At 37.2% G+C, this 16,313-nt stretch overlaps 2 protein-coding genes across 2 annotated transcripts; both read right to left on the bottom strand.

The window, feature by feature from the left end:
- Positions 1–3,491: 3,491 nt before the first annotated feature.
- Positions 3,492–4,400, bottom strand: LOC141448532 (uncharacterized). The gene has a single exon (XM_074116933.1). It carries the CDS (start codon positions 4,398–4,400, stop codon positions 3,492–3,494), a length of 909 nt encoding a protein of 302 aa, XP_073973034.1.
- Positions 4,401–6,707: 2,307 nt separating this feature from the next.
- On the bottom strand, positions 6,708–8,592 carry LOC141448540 (uncharacterized). The gene is made up of 3 exons (XM_074116943.1): positions 7,467–8,592; positions 6,840–7,028; positions 6,708–6,775 (listed from the first exon to the last, which is right to left on the bottom strand). The coding sequence occupies exons 1-3, from the start codon at positions 8,590–8,592 to the stop codon at positions 6,708–6,710; spliced, it is 1,383 nt and encodes a 460-aa protein (XP_073973044.1).
- Between the last annotated feature and the right edge of the window lie 7,721 nt (positions 8,593–16,313).

Here is a 16,313-nt window from a genome sequence, read left to right on the forward strand (position 1 = left end):
ACCAGTCTTTGTTGGACTGGTCGCCTGCTCGTCGTCATCTGCCAGCATATAGGCTGGTTTCACTCGATCCAAGGAAACAACGATCTCTCGACCTTCCAGTCGAAGCCGGCATGTTTTCTGGTCCCTTTTCAATACAGGATAAGGACCTGTATACGGCGGAACTAGGGGTCTTCTCACTGTGTCGTCCCTTAAGAAAGCGTGTGTACAGGTACCCAGACCCCCAGGCTTGAAGATAGGCCTATTGCTTACTCGGAATCGTGCTGGGCTTAAGTTTCTTAAAGATGTTTGCAAATTACGCAGGAATTCTATCGGATTCTCCTGCTTGGTGGAGGGTTCAATGAATTCACCTGGCAACTTTAATGCTCGTCCGTAAACAGCCTCTGCTGCACTAAAACCAGACTCTTCTCTTATAGTTGATCTTAATCCGAAGAGCACGGTAGGCAGTATGTCAACCCATCCAGCAGTATCCATGTGAGCAATAATGGCACTCTTCAGTGAACGATGCCATCTTTCTGGCTAAGCCCATGGATAAGTCGGAAGGCAGCTTCGCGGAAACTCGGGGGTAAGTATGGTCGAGCTTGCTCTGTACTGGTTTCACACAGGAGGCGTTCATCCGTACCAGGAACTGCGAAGTACTTAAACTGGAAATTAGGTTGCTGTAACATCGCTGAAACCTCAGAGTCTACCGCTTGAGCTTCTGCTAGTGGCTTGTAATCGTCTTGAAGACTTATCTCTTCTACTCTGGATAGGGCGTCTGCGACGCTATTTTCTTCTCCCCTTACATATTTGATGTCGGTACTGAACTGGCTGATATAATTCAACTGGCGTATCCGCATGGGAGTCGTTGAATCAGGCTTTTGTTTAAATGCATGAGTCAGAGGCCTATGGTCAGTAAGTATACTAAATTCACGTCCTTCCACGAGAGGTCGGAAATGTCGGACTGCAAGATATACTGCTAGTAACTCTTTATCATATGCGCAATAGCTACGTTGCGAACTAGCAAGTGCCTTCGAGAAAAACCCAAGTGGTACCCACTTGTCGTTGTTCCACTGCTGTAGAACAGCTCCTACGCAAGTGTCCGACGCATCACATACTAAAGATATCGCTGCATCAGATTTTGGATGACCAAGCCTTGTTGCCTTACAGATGCCCTCTTTACAGGCTGCAAAAGCTTCTTCTGCCTCTGGATTCCACTGAATGGCGGTCCTATCATTTTTCTTAGTACCACACAGAAAACGGTTTAATGGGGCTTGAAGAGTAGCCGCATGCGGTATGCATTTACGATAAAAATTAAGCATCCCCAAGAATCGTCGTAACTCCTTGACATCTTTCGGGAGGGGGAAATCTTTTATGGCCGAAATCTTGCTGGCAATTGGCGAAATGCCTTCTGGTGTGACATGGTAACCTAAAAATTCAATCTCCTGTTGGCCGAATATGCTTTTACTAGGGTTTATGACTATCCCATTTGTCTCTAACCTCTGAAAAACTTCACGGAGATGTCGCTCGTGTTCTTCACTATCAGTGGATGCAACCAGGATGTCGTCCAAATACACAAAGCAAAATGGAACGTCTCTAAAAATTGCGTCCATAAACCTCTGGAAGGTTTGAGCAGCGTTTCTCAACCCGAAGCACATCCTGACAAATTCAAACAACCCAAAAGGCGTAATAATGGCCGTTTTTGGGATATCCTCTTCCGCCACCTCAGGGCCTCAAGGCCTGCGCCACCGCGACCCCTATGGATCTATTGTGGCTCCCCGGCTTTAGAGCTCACCCTCCAGACCCGTCCGTTTAATCAGACTCTTAATTCTGGAGAGTGGCTCCTGGGTAAAGCTCTCAGGCCTTGGTTTTTCCTCCCCGAGAAGTAACATCCTTAGCCATACGAGCCCCTCACACTGACACAACACGTGCAGTGCCGTTTCTTCCTCTTCCTGACAGAACCTACTAAGGCTATCATCTGCCAGGCCCATGCGATGCATGTGCTTTCTGAGCCTGCAGTGGCCCGTTAATAGGCCTACAATTATCCTTATAGACCCACGGCCTTGACGGATTAATTCTGCGGTCAGCCTCGGCGAGTAGCCTCTGATGAACTCCTTCGCCTGTCGCAGCCCAGTGGTGGCAAACCACCACTCCTGAGCCTTACTCTGCACCCATGCATTGATGGCCGCAGACTTAACACATTTCGAAACCCCAAAAGGGCTCCGGGCCAACGAAGTGTCCCGCAGAGCCTTCCCGGGCCAATAAATCTGCCACTTCGTTCCCCCTGTGTCCTGAATGACCAGGTACCCAAACTAGAAAGACCATATTCTGGTCACTAATTTCCTTCAGGGCACCCAGACAGTCCCAAACCAGCCTTGAATTGACCTGGTAGGAACTAATTGCCCGTAGAGCAGCCTGACTATCCGAGAAAATTACGACCTTAGAGTTAATAATTCTTCGCCCTTTAATCTCGGTAGCACAGAACCTAATTGCAGCTAGCTCAGCCTGAAAAACTGTAGCTAGTTTTCCTAGGCTAACCGAAAAGCTACATTTCGGTTTCGCCCCGTACACTCCCGCTCCTACTCCCTCCTCCAACTTGGAGCCATCTGTGTACCACATTGAATCTCCCACAACTGGGGGTCCACTTTTCCAAGCCTCCCGGTCCCCAATACAGACTTTGAAAGGCTTGTTAAAGTTATATTTGGGAGTCATAAAGTCCGAGGGCAGGCCCAGAATTGGGTCGGCCTCCAGCTCCTCATATAACTCTTGATACGCTCCTCAATGCCTAACGGTGATGGGGGCTTGTCCTGTCATAAGCCTAATGACAACGGCCTTTGCAACGCCTTGAATATATATGTGCAATGGGGGCAAGTTTAATAAAACCTCCAAGGCCGCAGTAGGGGAAGTCCTCATGGCCCCAGTGACACTCAGGCAAACCAGCCTTTGAATACCACTGAGTGTTCGGATTCCCCCCACCTGCAAGGTTTTCGCCCACCACGCCACCGCCCCATGTGACACCATGGGTCTAACCACACTTTTATAGGTCCAGAGCGTCATCCTAGGGCTTAATCCCCAACTTTTCCCACACAGCCTTTTGCAGCATCCTAAGGAAACCTTAGCCTTGTGGGAAATCATATTTATGTGTGAATTCCATGTAAGCCTTTTATCGAAGATAACCCCAAGATATTTGGCCTCCATGGACAGGGGGATAGTAACTCCCCCCAGAGTTGGTTGCTCCAATCCACCCAGATTCCTCCTCCTCGTGAAGGGAACAACCCTAGTTTTATGAGGATTGATGGAGAGACCTTCCGCTCTACTCCATCTATCCACAATATTAAGCGCTCTTTGCATGCGCCCCGAGACCGTATGAGCGAATCGTCCTGCCATATACGTTGATTCGCGCTCCATTTGCGGCAAATAAGCAAAAATCTTTGGGCGATTTTTTTATATTCTTGCCTGGAGGTAGGACGGAAACTGCTGCCCCTGTGTCTACAAGAAAAGAGCGTCCACTTACCTTATCTGAAACAAACAGGCGGCGTTGGCCCCTGGAGGTATCCGATAACGCCATCTCTGATACCTCCTTCAGTTTCCCTGTTCTGGTTTTTCAGTTTGATTCCACGCGCATGGGGCTTCACATTTTTTGCTTGATGCCTAAAGCGGTAATGGTAATAGCAGAGCCAGTTGGGGTCAGGTGGAGTTTTCCTCCTTGGTCTTGATCGACTTCTGTTTCTTCTTACTTGAGGTTTATCGCGCTGCGTCTGAAGCTTTAACTCTGCAACTTCATTAGCCAATCGTCGCACTTCTGTAATAAGCTCTGTACTTGTATTAGATGTGGAGGCTGTCTGACTAAGACTAGAAACTGAAGAAATTTCAATGGGGACAACCTCATGAATTTTATCTGCAATATCAGCTAATCTAGCAGGGTCTGTAAAGCCGGTAGATTGTAATATAGCTTGCATATTTACCGGTAATGACCTTATCCACAGCATTTTGACCATATCTTTGGCCACCGTGTCACCTGCCAATTGTTGCATTTGCCTTAATAACTGGGATGGTTTTTCTTCCCCTAAGTGTTTACCTTCCAACAGCTGTGTAATCCGTTTATTTTCTGATTCAGAATATGTACTGATAAGTCTCCCTTTCAAACTTTCATAAGGATTATCTGGAGGATGTTTCACTATATCAGCCGCTTGTTGCATTACATCAAATTCCAAATTTGTAACTACTATTTGGAATTTAGTAGCACTGTTAGTAATTTTATTTCTAGCAAATAATGTCTCTAATGAACTAAACCACAGTTCCGGGTCAGGCTTCCAGAATGGGGGTATCTTGTTTGTAGTATAGGCAGCTACCGTAACGGCTTCTTCTGCAGCTGGTATAGCCGCACTAACTTTTTCACTTGTCACTTTTTCTTCCTCGCTCATGATTGATTAATTAATTTTATTTAGTTACCCACCCGCTCAAAATATTAAAATAGTAACTTAATTTCAATCACGTCGGTGGTTACCAATTTTGTTATGTGGTGAAACAAACAAGGAAATAACACACAACTCGATAGAACACTATATTTTTGTAATACAAAATACAAATAAAACTTATATTGCTCACCCCAGCTAGGTTACTCTATAACCTTTTTTGCACGTTGCTATGTCCATATCGACCCGTCATTACATATCGATCATTTGTCACTACAACAACTAATTTCGCTTAATTTACTTGCTACTTAATTAGCTATTAAGTTAGTCAAACAAGCACGCTCATATCACAAAGCGTAATTGTAACATGATGTCATTACGGCTGTTAAAATAAATGATTTTCCCGCTGAATATAGTTGAAATATTTACTGCAAAACTTCTCTTTTACCATTAAAAAAAGGATTCGAAATGAAACCCTTGCCTACGTCTGGTTACTTTCGCTCCAGAGATTACAACTCGAGAGATTCCTCGAGTTTAACAGTATGCACTAATTATATTATCTAAACATTTATCAGAAGGAAAACAAAAACATTGTAAAATTATTCATAAACATTGTGCACAGCATTGTTTATAATTAATTAAAGTTCATTGCCGAGTTTGCAATCTAATAAACCCATACATATGTACCTTCCTAGCTTTCTCGTAGAAGTTTTAAAGTATGTACTTCAGTAAATTGTCATTCAAGGAAAGATTAGAAAATTAGGAAGTATTTCTTATCAGTCGAGCTCCAGCTATGTAACATAACAGTTATTTTCTTATCAACGCTCATATACTTACCTGCGCTAAATATTGCTCTACAATGAAGAAATTCTCTCTTCAGAGGTTCTCGCTTCAAGGCTTCATTTCAATTGTAATCATGGAAACAAGATAGTTTCTCATAAATGATAGTAATACAAAGTCTTGATGCTTGAATAACTTTTATACCATTTCATAGGTTACAAAATCAAAATTCATCAATAGGAACTTGTAACTCTTGTTTTTAAGGCGCCACGATAGCCGACCGGTTAGAGGCGAGACCAGTAAAGTTAGTATGCATTTTGGTACTGGGTTCGAATGAATGAATGAATGAATGAATGATGCTTTATTACAAAATAAATACAACTATACAAAATTATATTTCAGACATCTATATGACATGGTCTTAAACCGTCTGTCAGAGTCTACACTTTATATGTATTCAAAATTAACCTATAAACCTGATAAATAAATAAAAATAAGTATATTATTATAACAATAAAATAAAGTGCTATCTTAAAATATTACACAACTTGATTCTTTATTATTAGTATTATAATTAAACTTAGTAATTGAATTCAGCCACAAGCATGCTTCTATACATTAATGCATATTTTGTATACAATGCTAAATTCAACCAATTACTCCCATTTATTAAGGAGACAAACTCTTGTTCGGATAAGGAACTTTTATTGAAATAACGGAATCTATAATCATTAAAAATTGGGCATTCGGCAATGAAATGGAATGTACTTTCAATTTTATTTAAATTACACAATGAGCATGTAAAATTAGTTCCAGTAAGCCAAGGCTTATAATTTAGATTAAGCATTTCTCCCCGTATTTTAAATAACAATATTTTATATTCCAAGCTTAATTTTTCACTCATGTAAGAAATATTAAACTGCAGAAATTTAAACTGTTCATGATACTGTGCATGTTTGGCAAGAAACAGAAATTCCTCTTTCTCGTTTTGCATAACTGCAGACAATAAATTGTTTGTTTGTTGTTTCCATATATCGCTAGGGTAGCTATCCAATAATATGTTAAACCTCTCTGCCAACTGCAGCCAACTTTGAAACCAAGAAACCTTATTCTTTACTACTTGCATTGCAACTAGGTACGTTAATCGATCCTTCGAATGATTAAGCAGAACGTTTAAAACATATGAGAAATGCAGCTTCAAGGCAAAACCGAAGAGAGTACCCCTTCCCGTTTCCAAATGCAAGAAATATGTTGGACAGTTTCTCGGTAGATTAAATAATCTTTTTATAAAAAATCTTTGCAGTTTTTCCGCATCTTCGTATAGTTCATAACCCCAAACTTGACATCCATAACAACAGACAGATCGAATTACAGCATCGAAAATCTTATACTTGGCGGGTAAACTGATCCGATTATTTTTAATAAAATTATACCATACACTTCCAACACAGCGTCTTCCCACGATTAATTTCTCTTTTATATGCAGTTTAAAATTTAATGTCGAGTTCAAGTTAATACCCAAATAATTGTAACTTCTTACAACCTCAATTGGCTCTCCTTTATATGACCACTTTTCACCCGCACAGTTCCTCTGACCACATTTCCTAAAAATGACAATCTTGGTCTTTTCAAGATTAATACGGAGATTCCAATAATCAACATATTTACCCAGTCGCTGAATCATCACTTGAAGAACTTTAGCGTCTTCTGCCAGCAGAACGATATCATCAGCATACATTAAGATATTTACTTTAGTCTGGCCAACCATAAGTCCTCCACCAACATATTCGGGCAAATCAAGTATGTATAAAGCGAAAAGTAGTGGGCTTAACAAGCAACCCTGTCTAACTCCCATCTCTGTAACAAAACTTGGGGAGAGACCTCCGTTACACCATACAGATGCCTCCGTTTTGCAATATAAGCTTTTTATGGCATTAACAAACTTGCTAGAAAGACCCAGAGTGTACAATTTATATAAAAGGGCATTGCGGTCCACACTGTCGAAAGCCGCCTTAAAGTCGACAAACAGAGCATATACCTTTTTCTTTCGCTGTTTCCATTTTAGGTGAATAATATTAACAAGCGAGAAAACATGATCGATAGCAGAATGGCCTTTTCTAAAACCGGCTTGATTAATTCCCTTCCACAAATTTCTACTTTCAACCCATGCATTCAACCTTAAAAGCAAGAGAGCAGTATAAATCTTACAGACCGAATTTAAGAAACTAATCCCTCTGTAGTTGCTAGGAGACCCCAAATCCCCTTTTTTAAAAATTGGGAAAACAATGGACTCACCAAAACTCGTTGGGACTATACCACGATTATAGAATTCATTAAATGCGTATAACAGGTAATCCTGGAATATTTTGGGTGAATTTTTCAAAAATTCGCTTGGCACTCTATCTGTTCCAGGTGCTTTATTATCTTTAGCCTGACTCAGTACCAATGAAAGTTCTTCCTCCTTAAAAGTACAGTCAAGACTAGGATCTACTACTGATGGTTCCACCCATAGTATCGGTGAAGCGTCCCAGCCTGGACTGTACAAACTGATAAAATAATCGCGCCAGACACTGGGGACTATCTTATTACTACACAAATGCGCTTTATTTTTACATCTATTCACTAATTTCCAAAATTGTCTGCTATCTTTAACTGAACTAATCTGATCACCCGTAGTTTTAAAAAAGTCGATTTCTTTTTTCTTACATAAGGCTTTGTATAATCTATTTTCTCTTAAATAAGCAGCCTTCACAATTGTAGAATTCGTTTTTCTAAACAACTTAAGCACACTAAAGGATCTACACCTGGCCTTCAAACAGTCCCCGTCAAACCACACGTTACGAGCTTGAAAATTCAATAATTTATTTTTTTGCTTAACTATTCTACTTGGCACACATTCCCAAATGCAGTGAATTAAGTAATCTGTAAGGGTTAAAACATTCACAGAAGATATATCAAATGTTTCTAGTTGCCTCTTCAGTTTTTCCTCGAAGCCACACTTCATGTTATTATTCCATTGCAATTTTGGCAAAAGAGGTAATACATCATCATCATTACAAATCTCATTACAATATATGTGCAAAACAATCGGTAAATGATCCGAAAATAGTTGCTTGCCTACTTGAAAATTCTCTATTCTAGGAATCAAATCAGATGTAACTGAGCACAAATCTATTACCGAACAACCATTTGAACTGATGTAGGTGAATTCTCCTAACATATCACCTGGGGTACGACCGTTAAGTATTACTAAATTATATAAATCAAAAAATTCTATTAATTTTTTACCCCTGGCATCCAATTTTACATCTTTGGATTTCCTAACCGTACTACAGTCTGCTTTAACAAGTTCTGGAGAATTGCAAAATATTTCCTCTGGAATGATTTGTTGCTCCCCTACCCTTGCATTACAATCACCCATAAATATAAGAGAGGAATAATCTTTCTGATTTAACAATTGGTTTATATTATTAAATTCGCATTCCCAATTTCCGGAATTGAGATAAACTGGAAGAATATGTAACAACTTATTATTAACCAAAATTTTAATTACAAAAATATTTTCAAAAGTCAAAAAACAAATATCTTTAAACTTGAGGCTTCCACGTTTACAACCAAAAAGAAATCCCTTAATACCTCTTCCAAATAAATTATTTTTATAAGCGGGAACCCAAAATAATTCAAACAGTGAAAAACAATTTTTAAATAAAACAATTTCCTCCTCTAAAACATGTGTTTCTGATAACAAAAAAATATCAAATTCGCTAATATAATTTAAAAAATCAAAATCTTTTCTTTTACTTTTCAATCCATTAATATTGTAATATACAATTTTAAGCAACTCAAATTTTTCAATTAAAATACCTTTCTGACAGACGGACTTATCTCAACTTCTCGTTTCCATGGCCTCAGCAACACCTCTCAGATTTGCATCACGCTGATCTTGTTTGGACGTCATTCTCAAAACTGTTGATTTTAAGTCCAAATGAAAAATATCCATTAGCTTCTTCACGCCATCTTCACAATTATTGTATAATAAGCCTTTCGTATCATCCCAATCGAAAATATGACGTTCTATGGCCATACGATCACCTAATAGAGAGACTTTCAAATTATTATTTAACCGTTGCACCTCCTTTTTAATCACAGACAATTTTGCTCTCCTCATTCTAGTTCCATATGAATAATCTCGGTGAACAACAAAAAGAGTCCCTTTCAGACGGCTTGTTCTCTTAAGAATTGAAACTGTAGCCAAATAAGTTGAGAAATAAGCTATAATAACATTATTTTTCTCAGTTTTACGGCCAATAGGATGTGCCTCAATTAAATCCAGTTTTCTCTCCTCTATTCCTAAAACTTCTTGACAGAATAAGCTAACTTGATCCTTATAATCGCTATCATTTTTTACATCTAACCCTCTAAAAATTAGGTTTTTACGTTTAACATAATTTTCCAAACTATTTAGCTGAGATTCTCCTCTAGCATCTTTTACTTTTAAAATTTCTATTTCCTTTTTCATGAGAAAATTTTCCTCTTTAACCACTTTTATTGTTTCTTCTATTAGTGTTAAGTCGCTCTTAGTCGCATAATTTTTAGAGTCTAATAAAGCACTAAAAGAAGCCATTACCTTATCCATAGACATCTTACCTATTTCATCACTACCTTTTTTTGGAGTACCCATATTTGGTTCTTCAAATAGGCTCTGATGTTTTTTAATGACTTTATTTATATTTTCAGGAGAGCTTAAACTCCTTTTCAGCGGCCTACCAGGATGCTTAGTCTCTTTAGGGCTAAAGTAATTTTTTAAGCTGTTAGGCATAAATTAATTTAAAATTACGTAATTTATATTTAATAATTTTTTTTATATTCAGACAGACGAAATAAAGTTAATACACAGCTATTCACAGTTCACAGTTCTTGTAAATAAATAGTCACTCACCAAACAGACAGTGCAGTACTCCCCACCACCTATGTATTATAACGATCTATCCAAAAGCAGTTCTTTTTCTTAATAAAATGTTAAAATATTTTAACTGATATTATGATAATTAGCCGTGCAATCAGCTTGAAACTTTGTATAAATGTCGACAAAACAACACATTAAACACTGTTAACTTTTCAAACAAAACAGACGTCTAGAACACACAATTATAATTAAGAAAACATAGAGCGACGTGTACAGTACAACAACTCAATGTAGACTCTACTGGGTTCGATTCCCCGATATTAGGCCTTGGATTTTATTTAATTGTTAATAAAAGAAATTTACAGTAAAGTATGTTTGCTAGTCTCCTCCGTCCACAACACCTAATTGGGAGTTGGACGTTAAGCCCCGCCTGAAAAAATAGGCGATTACTTTACTTTTTACTCTTCTTTTTATTGGCCAACAGTACAAAACATACAAAAGCAGCAATGGCTCTTAAATTTTCTGGCAAAATATTTGAAGATTTTGACTTGAAGAAATAGTTACGGTTGTGAGAGATTATTATCTCAATTTCAAGCCATCTTCAACGAAGATCTCAAGCTTAAAAAATACTTGAGCATTCATATCGCATCATCCCCTCTTCGCAAAACTAGCCATTAGTCAGGTGAGACTGATCACAATGACTCAAGGCGCCAGTTTTGTGGGCTCGTCGTCGTCATCTAGATCTCAAAATAGCTTCCTCTTGTTAATTTCAGCATGATGTATCTATTTTGTCCATTCATGCTTACAGTGTGATTACTTTTATTTTGATCTATTCGAACCACTTCATCTGCTCCCGTTGATATAAAAAAAATATTTGTCATTTACCTATTTTTTTAGGATTACTGTACCTTTTGTGTATCATAAACTATTAATAAAGAATAATATTGATGGATTCGAGCTAATTAATTAAAGCTGTATTTTTTTGTTAAAAACTTTAAATTTTTGTATAGCTCAATAAATGGCTTCTTTATTTATTGATTTAAGTTAATGAGAAAAGAGAAAGCAATGTCATTCGTCGAAGAAAGAAACTGGCCAAATAAAATTGCAAGAAGTGCAACATTGTGCTTAATGAAAGGATTTGTAGAATGTGTAGCTAAGAATTACTATAAAATAAACTACTATAAAGATGAGCCAACATTCCATCGGCGCCTAATTATTTATTTTAAGAACATTAATGTACTTTTTTGAAGTTTTATTATAAAATAATATAGTTTTAATAAACTTAAGTTTTGAGTTATTGTTGCAGGGTGCTATAATACCTTATAATTTTAAATGACGTTCTCTAAAGTTAAACTACTTGAATTTTTTCTTCTTTTTTTTCAGAATTTTAACTTCAATTTAGGATAAAACTAGAATTATAGATCAATAAATCTAATTCTGAGCTTATTCACTTTCAAGTGTGAATAGATGGCGACCATGATAAAGGAACTAACTTCTAGTACAAAATAATTACAATAGACTAGACTGTTAGAATGAAAGTAAACCCAAGTAATAGACAAGGGTGAGTGCAAAGGGACACATTAGGTCTGTAGCCACTAATAGCTGTAAATCGTGAAGGTCTTCTCTTTTTTTGACAGGCATAATGGATCATCTCAGGGTTCTTGTCCCTTTTGTGTAACGTTTAATGATTCAATATAATTAATATACTGTGAGGAGGTTAAAGTGTGTCCGAAATACTAGTTTATATATATACACTTGCATGACAGAGCTATTGTTCACCATCTACCGTACAGTACAGTTTCCAACTTGAAACATATTCTTGTAATTTACATACATCCAAACTTCTCAGTTGTAGCGGCAGTACAACCGTATCCATGTTTTACCTTCACCCTGTCCAATAGAAATTCTCTTCGCCTTTCTGTTCATTCACCATCTTGTAGTTAGGGTCGGTACTCGGTTGTCCCTTTTCTAAAGCAACCCATCTTTCATATAATAGACAGTATTGTCTAACGGCAACCCATGTTTTAAGACTAATTATCTTTTATACTGACCTTTTGCTTTTATAATGTTTAAAAAAGAAAGCACGTCAATTTCGTTTATTTTATAACATTATTTATCAAGAACCAAAGCAACCAATTGTTTTTAATATTATGGAAGGGTTTTTTGTCGGTGCAATAGACCGCTAATGCAGGTTCTCTTCAGTACATATTCTAGTTGTATCTACAAAAGGTTATTATTTCTATTTTATAATTTTCAAATGATTCTTTTTCCCCTCTTACTCTATAGAATGCAATAATAATAAGAGTGCAATAGGTAATGCAATGTAAAGATTTTCGATTTTGAGTTTTCAACCGAGATATCCGTTTTTGAGAGCCTTTGAATTCAAAAAAGTGGTTTTTACCAATTGGCCTCAGATACCCTGTACGATCAAAAAAAGAAAATCCTAGAGCAGAGGATGAACTTCAACCCCCCCATTTGTAAACTTAATGCGCGCAATTTCCAAAGCTAAAGAATGGAGTTTCATCCTTTGCCAAGGGAGTAAGAAGTAAAATATTATTTAAGTACAGGACAGGGAAGGGATTAGCTCTGTGGGTAGGGTACACTGGATTCCATCGCGGGTAGATCCCAGGTTCGAATCCAGCTACGGGCCTGTAGATTTTGTCTTTCTACGAACTTCTTAAAGCTCATTGTCCGGTGATGTACAGTTTTGTCTATAACGTGAGAATACTGTCTGGAGGCCGACAATGCTCTGAAAAAAGCTCTTGGCGCCAAGTGACCTCTGATATTGACGCACCTTAAATAAGTAAAAAATCAGTATGGAAGTAGTGTCAAAGCGTAAAAGTCATTTGAATATAATTCAGTTCGTTCACATTTATCTTCCATTTTGTATCGAAAGCTGATGTTCTTGGGATGAAAAAATGGCAGTATCTTCAACCAGGACAAACTTAAATGTTAGGATGCAAAGAAAGATCAGCAGGATAAATTTCGTATAAAATAGGATGTAGAATACTTTCCTGTGGAACTCCTGCTTTAACAGGAGAGGAGAGAGTTTAGGAAGTTCCTTTAGAGGCTTGGAAACCGGAAGCTTAGAATGAGGATAGGGTGAGTTAATTAAATTTATTACCTGCGCACTACCAAAGTGGCTGAAAAGTTCATCAAAAAGCTAACAAACATATAACATTTAAGATGGTTGGAACCAGAAAAATTTAAATTTAATCCATTGCACTCCGAAAAGCTAACGGCATTTTTAGTTCAAATCACACTAAAGCTACTAAGTTGGAATAAACACACACAATAAAGTTGGAAATTGGCAAAATTGTGTAATTATAGAAATAATAATTTTAGCAATAATTTTTTAAATTAAAGTACTATTTTGGCAGCCAAAGCCCTGATTATGATTAAACCAGTCACCATCATGATATGCAAACTAAATACTGATACTCCCTTTTCCTTTAATGGCGCCATAAAAAAGGTCGCTCCCTACACACAGTTATGTTACATACAGTTAGTAGGAGTAGCACGGCCACAGTATAACTGAATATAGGAGCTCGGGTCGGGTATTACCACAGTGCCCTAAAGTCTCATATAAAGTGACTTGGTGATAATTACAGTTGGGCTGTTCCACTCTCGGAGAAAGATCCAGTGCTAGGAGACACTGGGGAAGTGCGGGGAGTTAGAGATTGACAGACAGAATTGGCAGCGTAAGGGTACATAAGGTCTGGGATACTGTTCCCTTATTAACAGGGACTTATGGCCGTACACCGCACGGTAATCAAGTCCTGGCTGTATTTAAGCCGCTTACAACCCTTCTAACCCTTATCATCATTACGCTAATGAAATTTTCTACTGTAGATATAAATATTTTTAAAAGCGACAAACTTATTTGCCAATTGAGAACAATTATTTTGGTTATAAATATTGTCAATTTCAGTTAAAACTTCTATTTTAAATTAATTTTTTATTAAATATTTGCCAGCTTCTGATGTTAATGCGAATCGGCACCGATTCTCCTAAGTTTGCGGACGAAGAAAACCAAAACAGTCTAACTCTGTGAACCTAAACTTAAACAACAAAATGAAGAACACAGTAAAAGATTCCCCATTACCAAGTTTTAATCTTTTTCGTTACATAAATAATCCATTCGTACTTATTGGTTTCACCTTTCCCTTCAGGTTATTATTATTATATTTTTGTGTTCCAAATCAAATAGAGTTCTCCAAAAATATAACTGTTTCATTGAGAGATGTTTAAAAACATTTTCGATAAAAATGTAAGGTAAAAGTTGGTTGAATTATGTATAAAAGCCGAATTATTATTTAAAAATTTCTCTTGAATGAGATATTCCATATAATGGCTTAACAAGCCACTATCCCAAATATGAAGAAAATGATAAAGGGGAAGTGTACCACTTCTAATGTAAGAAATCCAATTACTGTCAGAAAGAAGGGCATTTCTGTTAAATAAGTAAAAACATCCTTTACAACGGGAATAGTCGGTCTGGGGTAGTAGAGGATTGGGACGTGTAAGAAGATTAGGGCGTTAGGGCTAAAAGGGTTTGTTGGCTAATTGAGAACGGATCTTTTACTGGTTTTATAATTGTATTTTAATACCATCTTTTTGGCTGCATGTGGGGGATCATGGAGCTGTTTGGTAGCAGGATGTAAGGTAGGTAAGTAAAGAAGATCCGTCAAGGCTTGTGGAATCAGATGGAAGGGAGATTACGTATCAGGAAAAGTCCTAAACTGCAAGACTGGAGGCACAAATCTGTTCCCAATTTTTTGACACTGATTAAATACATTTTAAATAAGGATTAGACTTTGTAAGAAATTGATTCACTTTATATCTGCCTTGGTCGATTTTATTACAAGTTCAAACAAAATATTTACCAAATTCAATCCTAAAAAATGACAACATGTAATTTTTATTCTGTGGCAAAGCTTTTTGTTCTTTCGTGATTAGCTTCAGTGCCATCTCTTCCAGAAGATAGTCTTCCCCGTGAGATGTCACTAAAGAGCAACTTGAGGAAACCATAACTACTATTACCATAAAAATAGAATAAATCCGATCTGAATGAAACTACGGGGACCCAACCTTTGCTCAAGTTTACTTAGTATCCTAGCATTTTAAAGCGAAATTGTTCGCCCTCTATCCTGCTTTAAATTCTATTGTTAACAGTCTTTCTAAGATCTCAATATTCCATATTAGTCAAAATCTAGGAACTTAAAACTTAACAAATTTAATACTCTCTTCCACTCTCATATAAAATCTTTATTCCTATACAATTTTGGTTCCGGTACCTCCTTCTAAAGTAAAAATAAATTATCAACAGTCATGTTTTACTATGGATTATTACAGGGAGCGGCAAATGTTTTGGATCATCGACCCTAAAAATTTGCTAATTCTCTCATCGACCCCCTCTATAAAAGAAAGTTTTAATAAGGAAACAAAAATATTTTTATTTCTTAAATGATTTATTTTATTTTGAGAAAGTCAAATTGTTGCCTAAGTCAGTGAGAAGGATGTGCTTGATGACACTAGGCAACATTTGCAATGTTTGGTGTGAAATTTGTTAGTTTCAGTCTTAAATCGCCTCGAAGTTCCACATTCAATTTACTTCTCTGCTTTGTTAAGATAGAATTAACATAACTGAAGCTAGATTCAACCATACGATGCTAGCTTGGGAATGCAATTAAAAAGGGAAATGCCGCAGTATAGTTTTATTCAACTTATGTTGAATTGAAAGAGGAAGACGAAAGCGCACCGGTGGGGCATAGCTTATCCGTAATGCGCGTAAAAACGAAGTCCCTTCAGCTAAACTTAACTCACTATATTGTAATTAAAAATGGCATTCCAAACAAAAATCATATATACTGCGTTGTTGTCAATAAATTTGAAATTGAATAGCATTGGTATTCATCGACCCCTAATCAACCACCTAGATCGGATAAACTTCTGATTGTCCGAAACCCCAGGGGTCGATATCAATGCTTTGATGATCCCAGAATTATTATTTGACAAACTGGTTGTTTAACAGCGATTGAATTAGAAGTTCTGTTTTCTACGTCATCTTAGAATTTTACACAAGCTGATGTATTGTTTTGGGTGAGGGTAGTTTACCCCTGAGAATCTTGGGGTTGTTGGGTGAATCTCGTTTCTCTCTCTTATTATCTGATCTGCTTATCAAACTCTGTCTAATTTCGGTTTTAATAATTATTCAAATTATTTTCAATTTCTGA

This window comes from Rhodnius prolixus, unplaced genomic scaffold, assembly GCF_049639745.1.
Source record: "Rhodnius prolixus isolate KJV_2025 unplaced genomic scaffold, Rpr scaffold_1, whole genome shotgun sequence".
NCBI classification, from domain to species: Eukaryota; Metazoa; Arthropoda; class Insecta; order Hemiptera; family Reduviidae; genus Rhodnius; species Rhodnius prolixus.

Excerpts from the sequence above, each read along its gene's own strand:
- LOC141448532 (XM_074116933.1), bottom strand. The coding sequence starts at position 4,400 with ATGAGCGAGGAAGAAAAAGTGACAAGTGAAAAAGTTAGTGCGGCTATA.
- LOC141448540 (XM_074116943.1), bottom strand. The coding sequence starts at position 8,592 with ATGGGTGATTGTAATGCAAGGGTAGGGGAGCAACAAATCATTCCAGAG. Across the intron at positions 7,029-7,466 it reads TATAGTCCCAACGAGTTTTG|AGATGGGAGTTAGACAGGGT; the intron begins GTGAGTCCATTG and ends GTTTTGTTACAG. Across the intron at positions 6,776-6,839 it reads AGTGATGATTCAGCGACTGG|GAAATGTGGTCAGAGGAACT; the intron begins GTAAATATGTTG and ends TGTCATTTTTAG.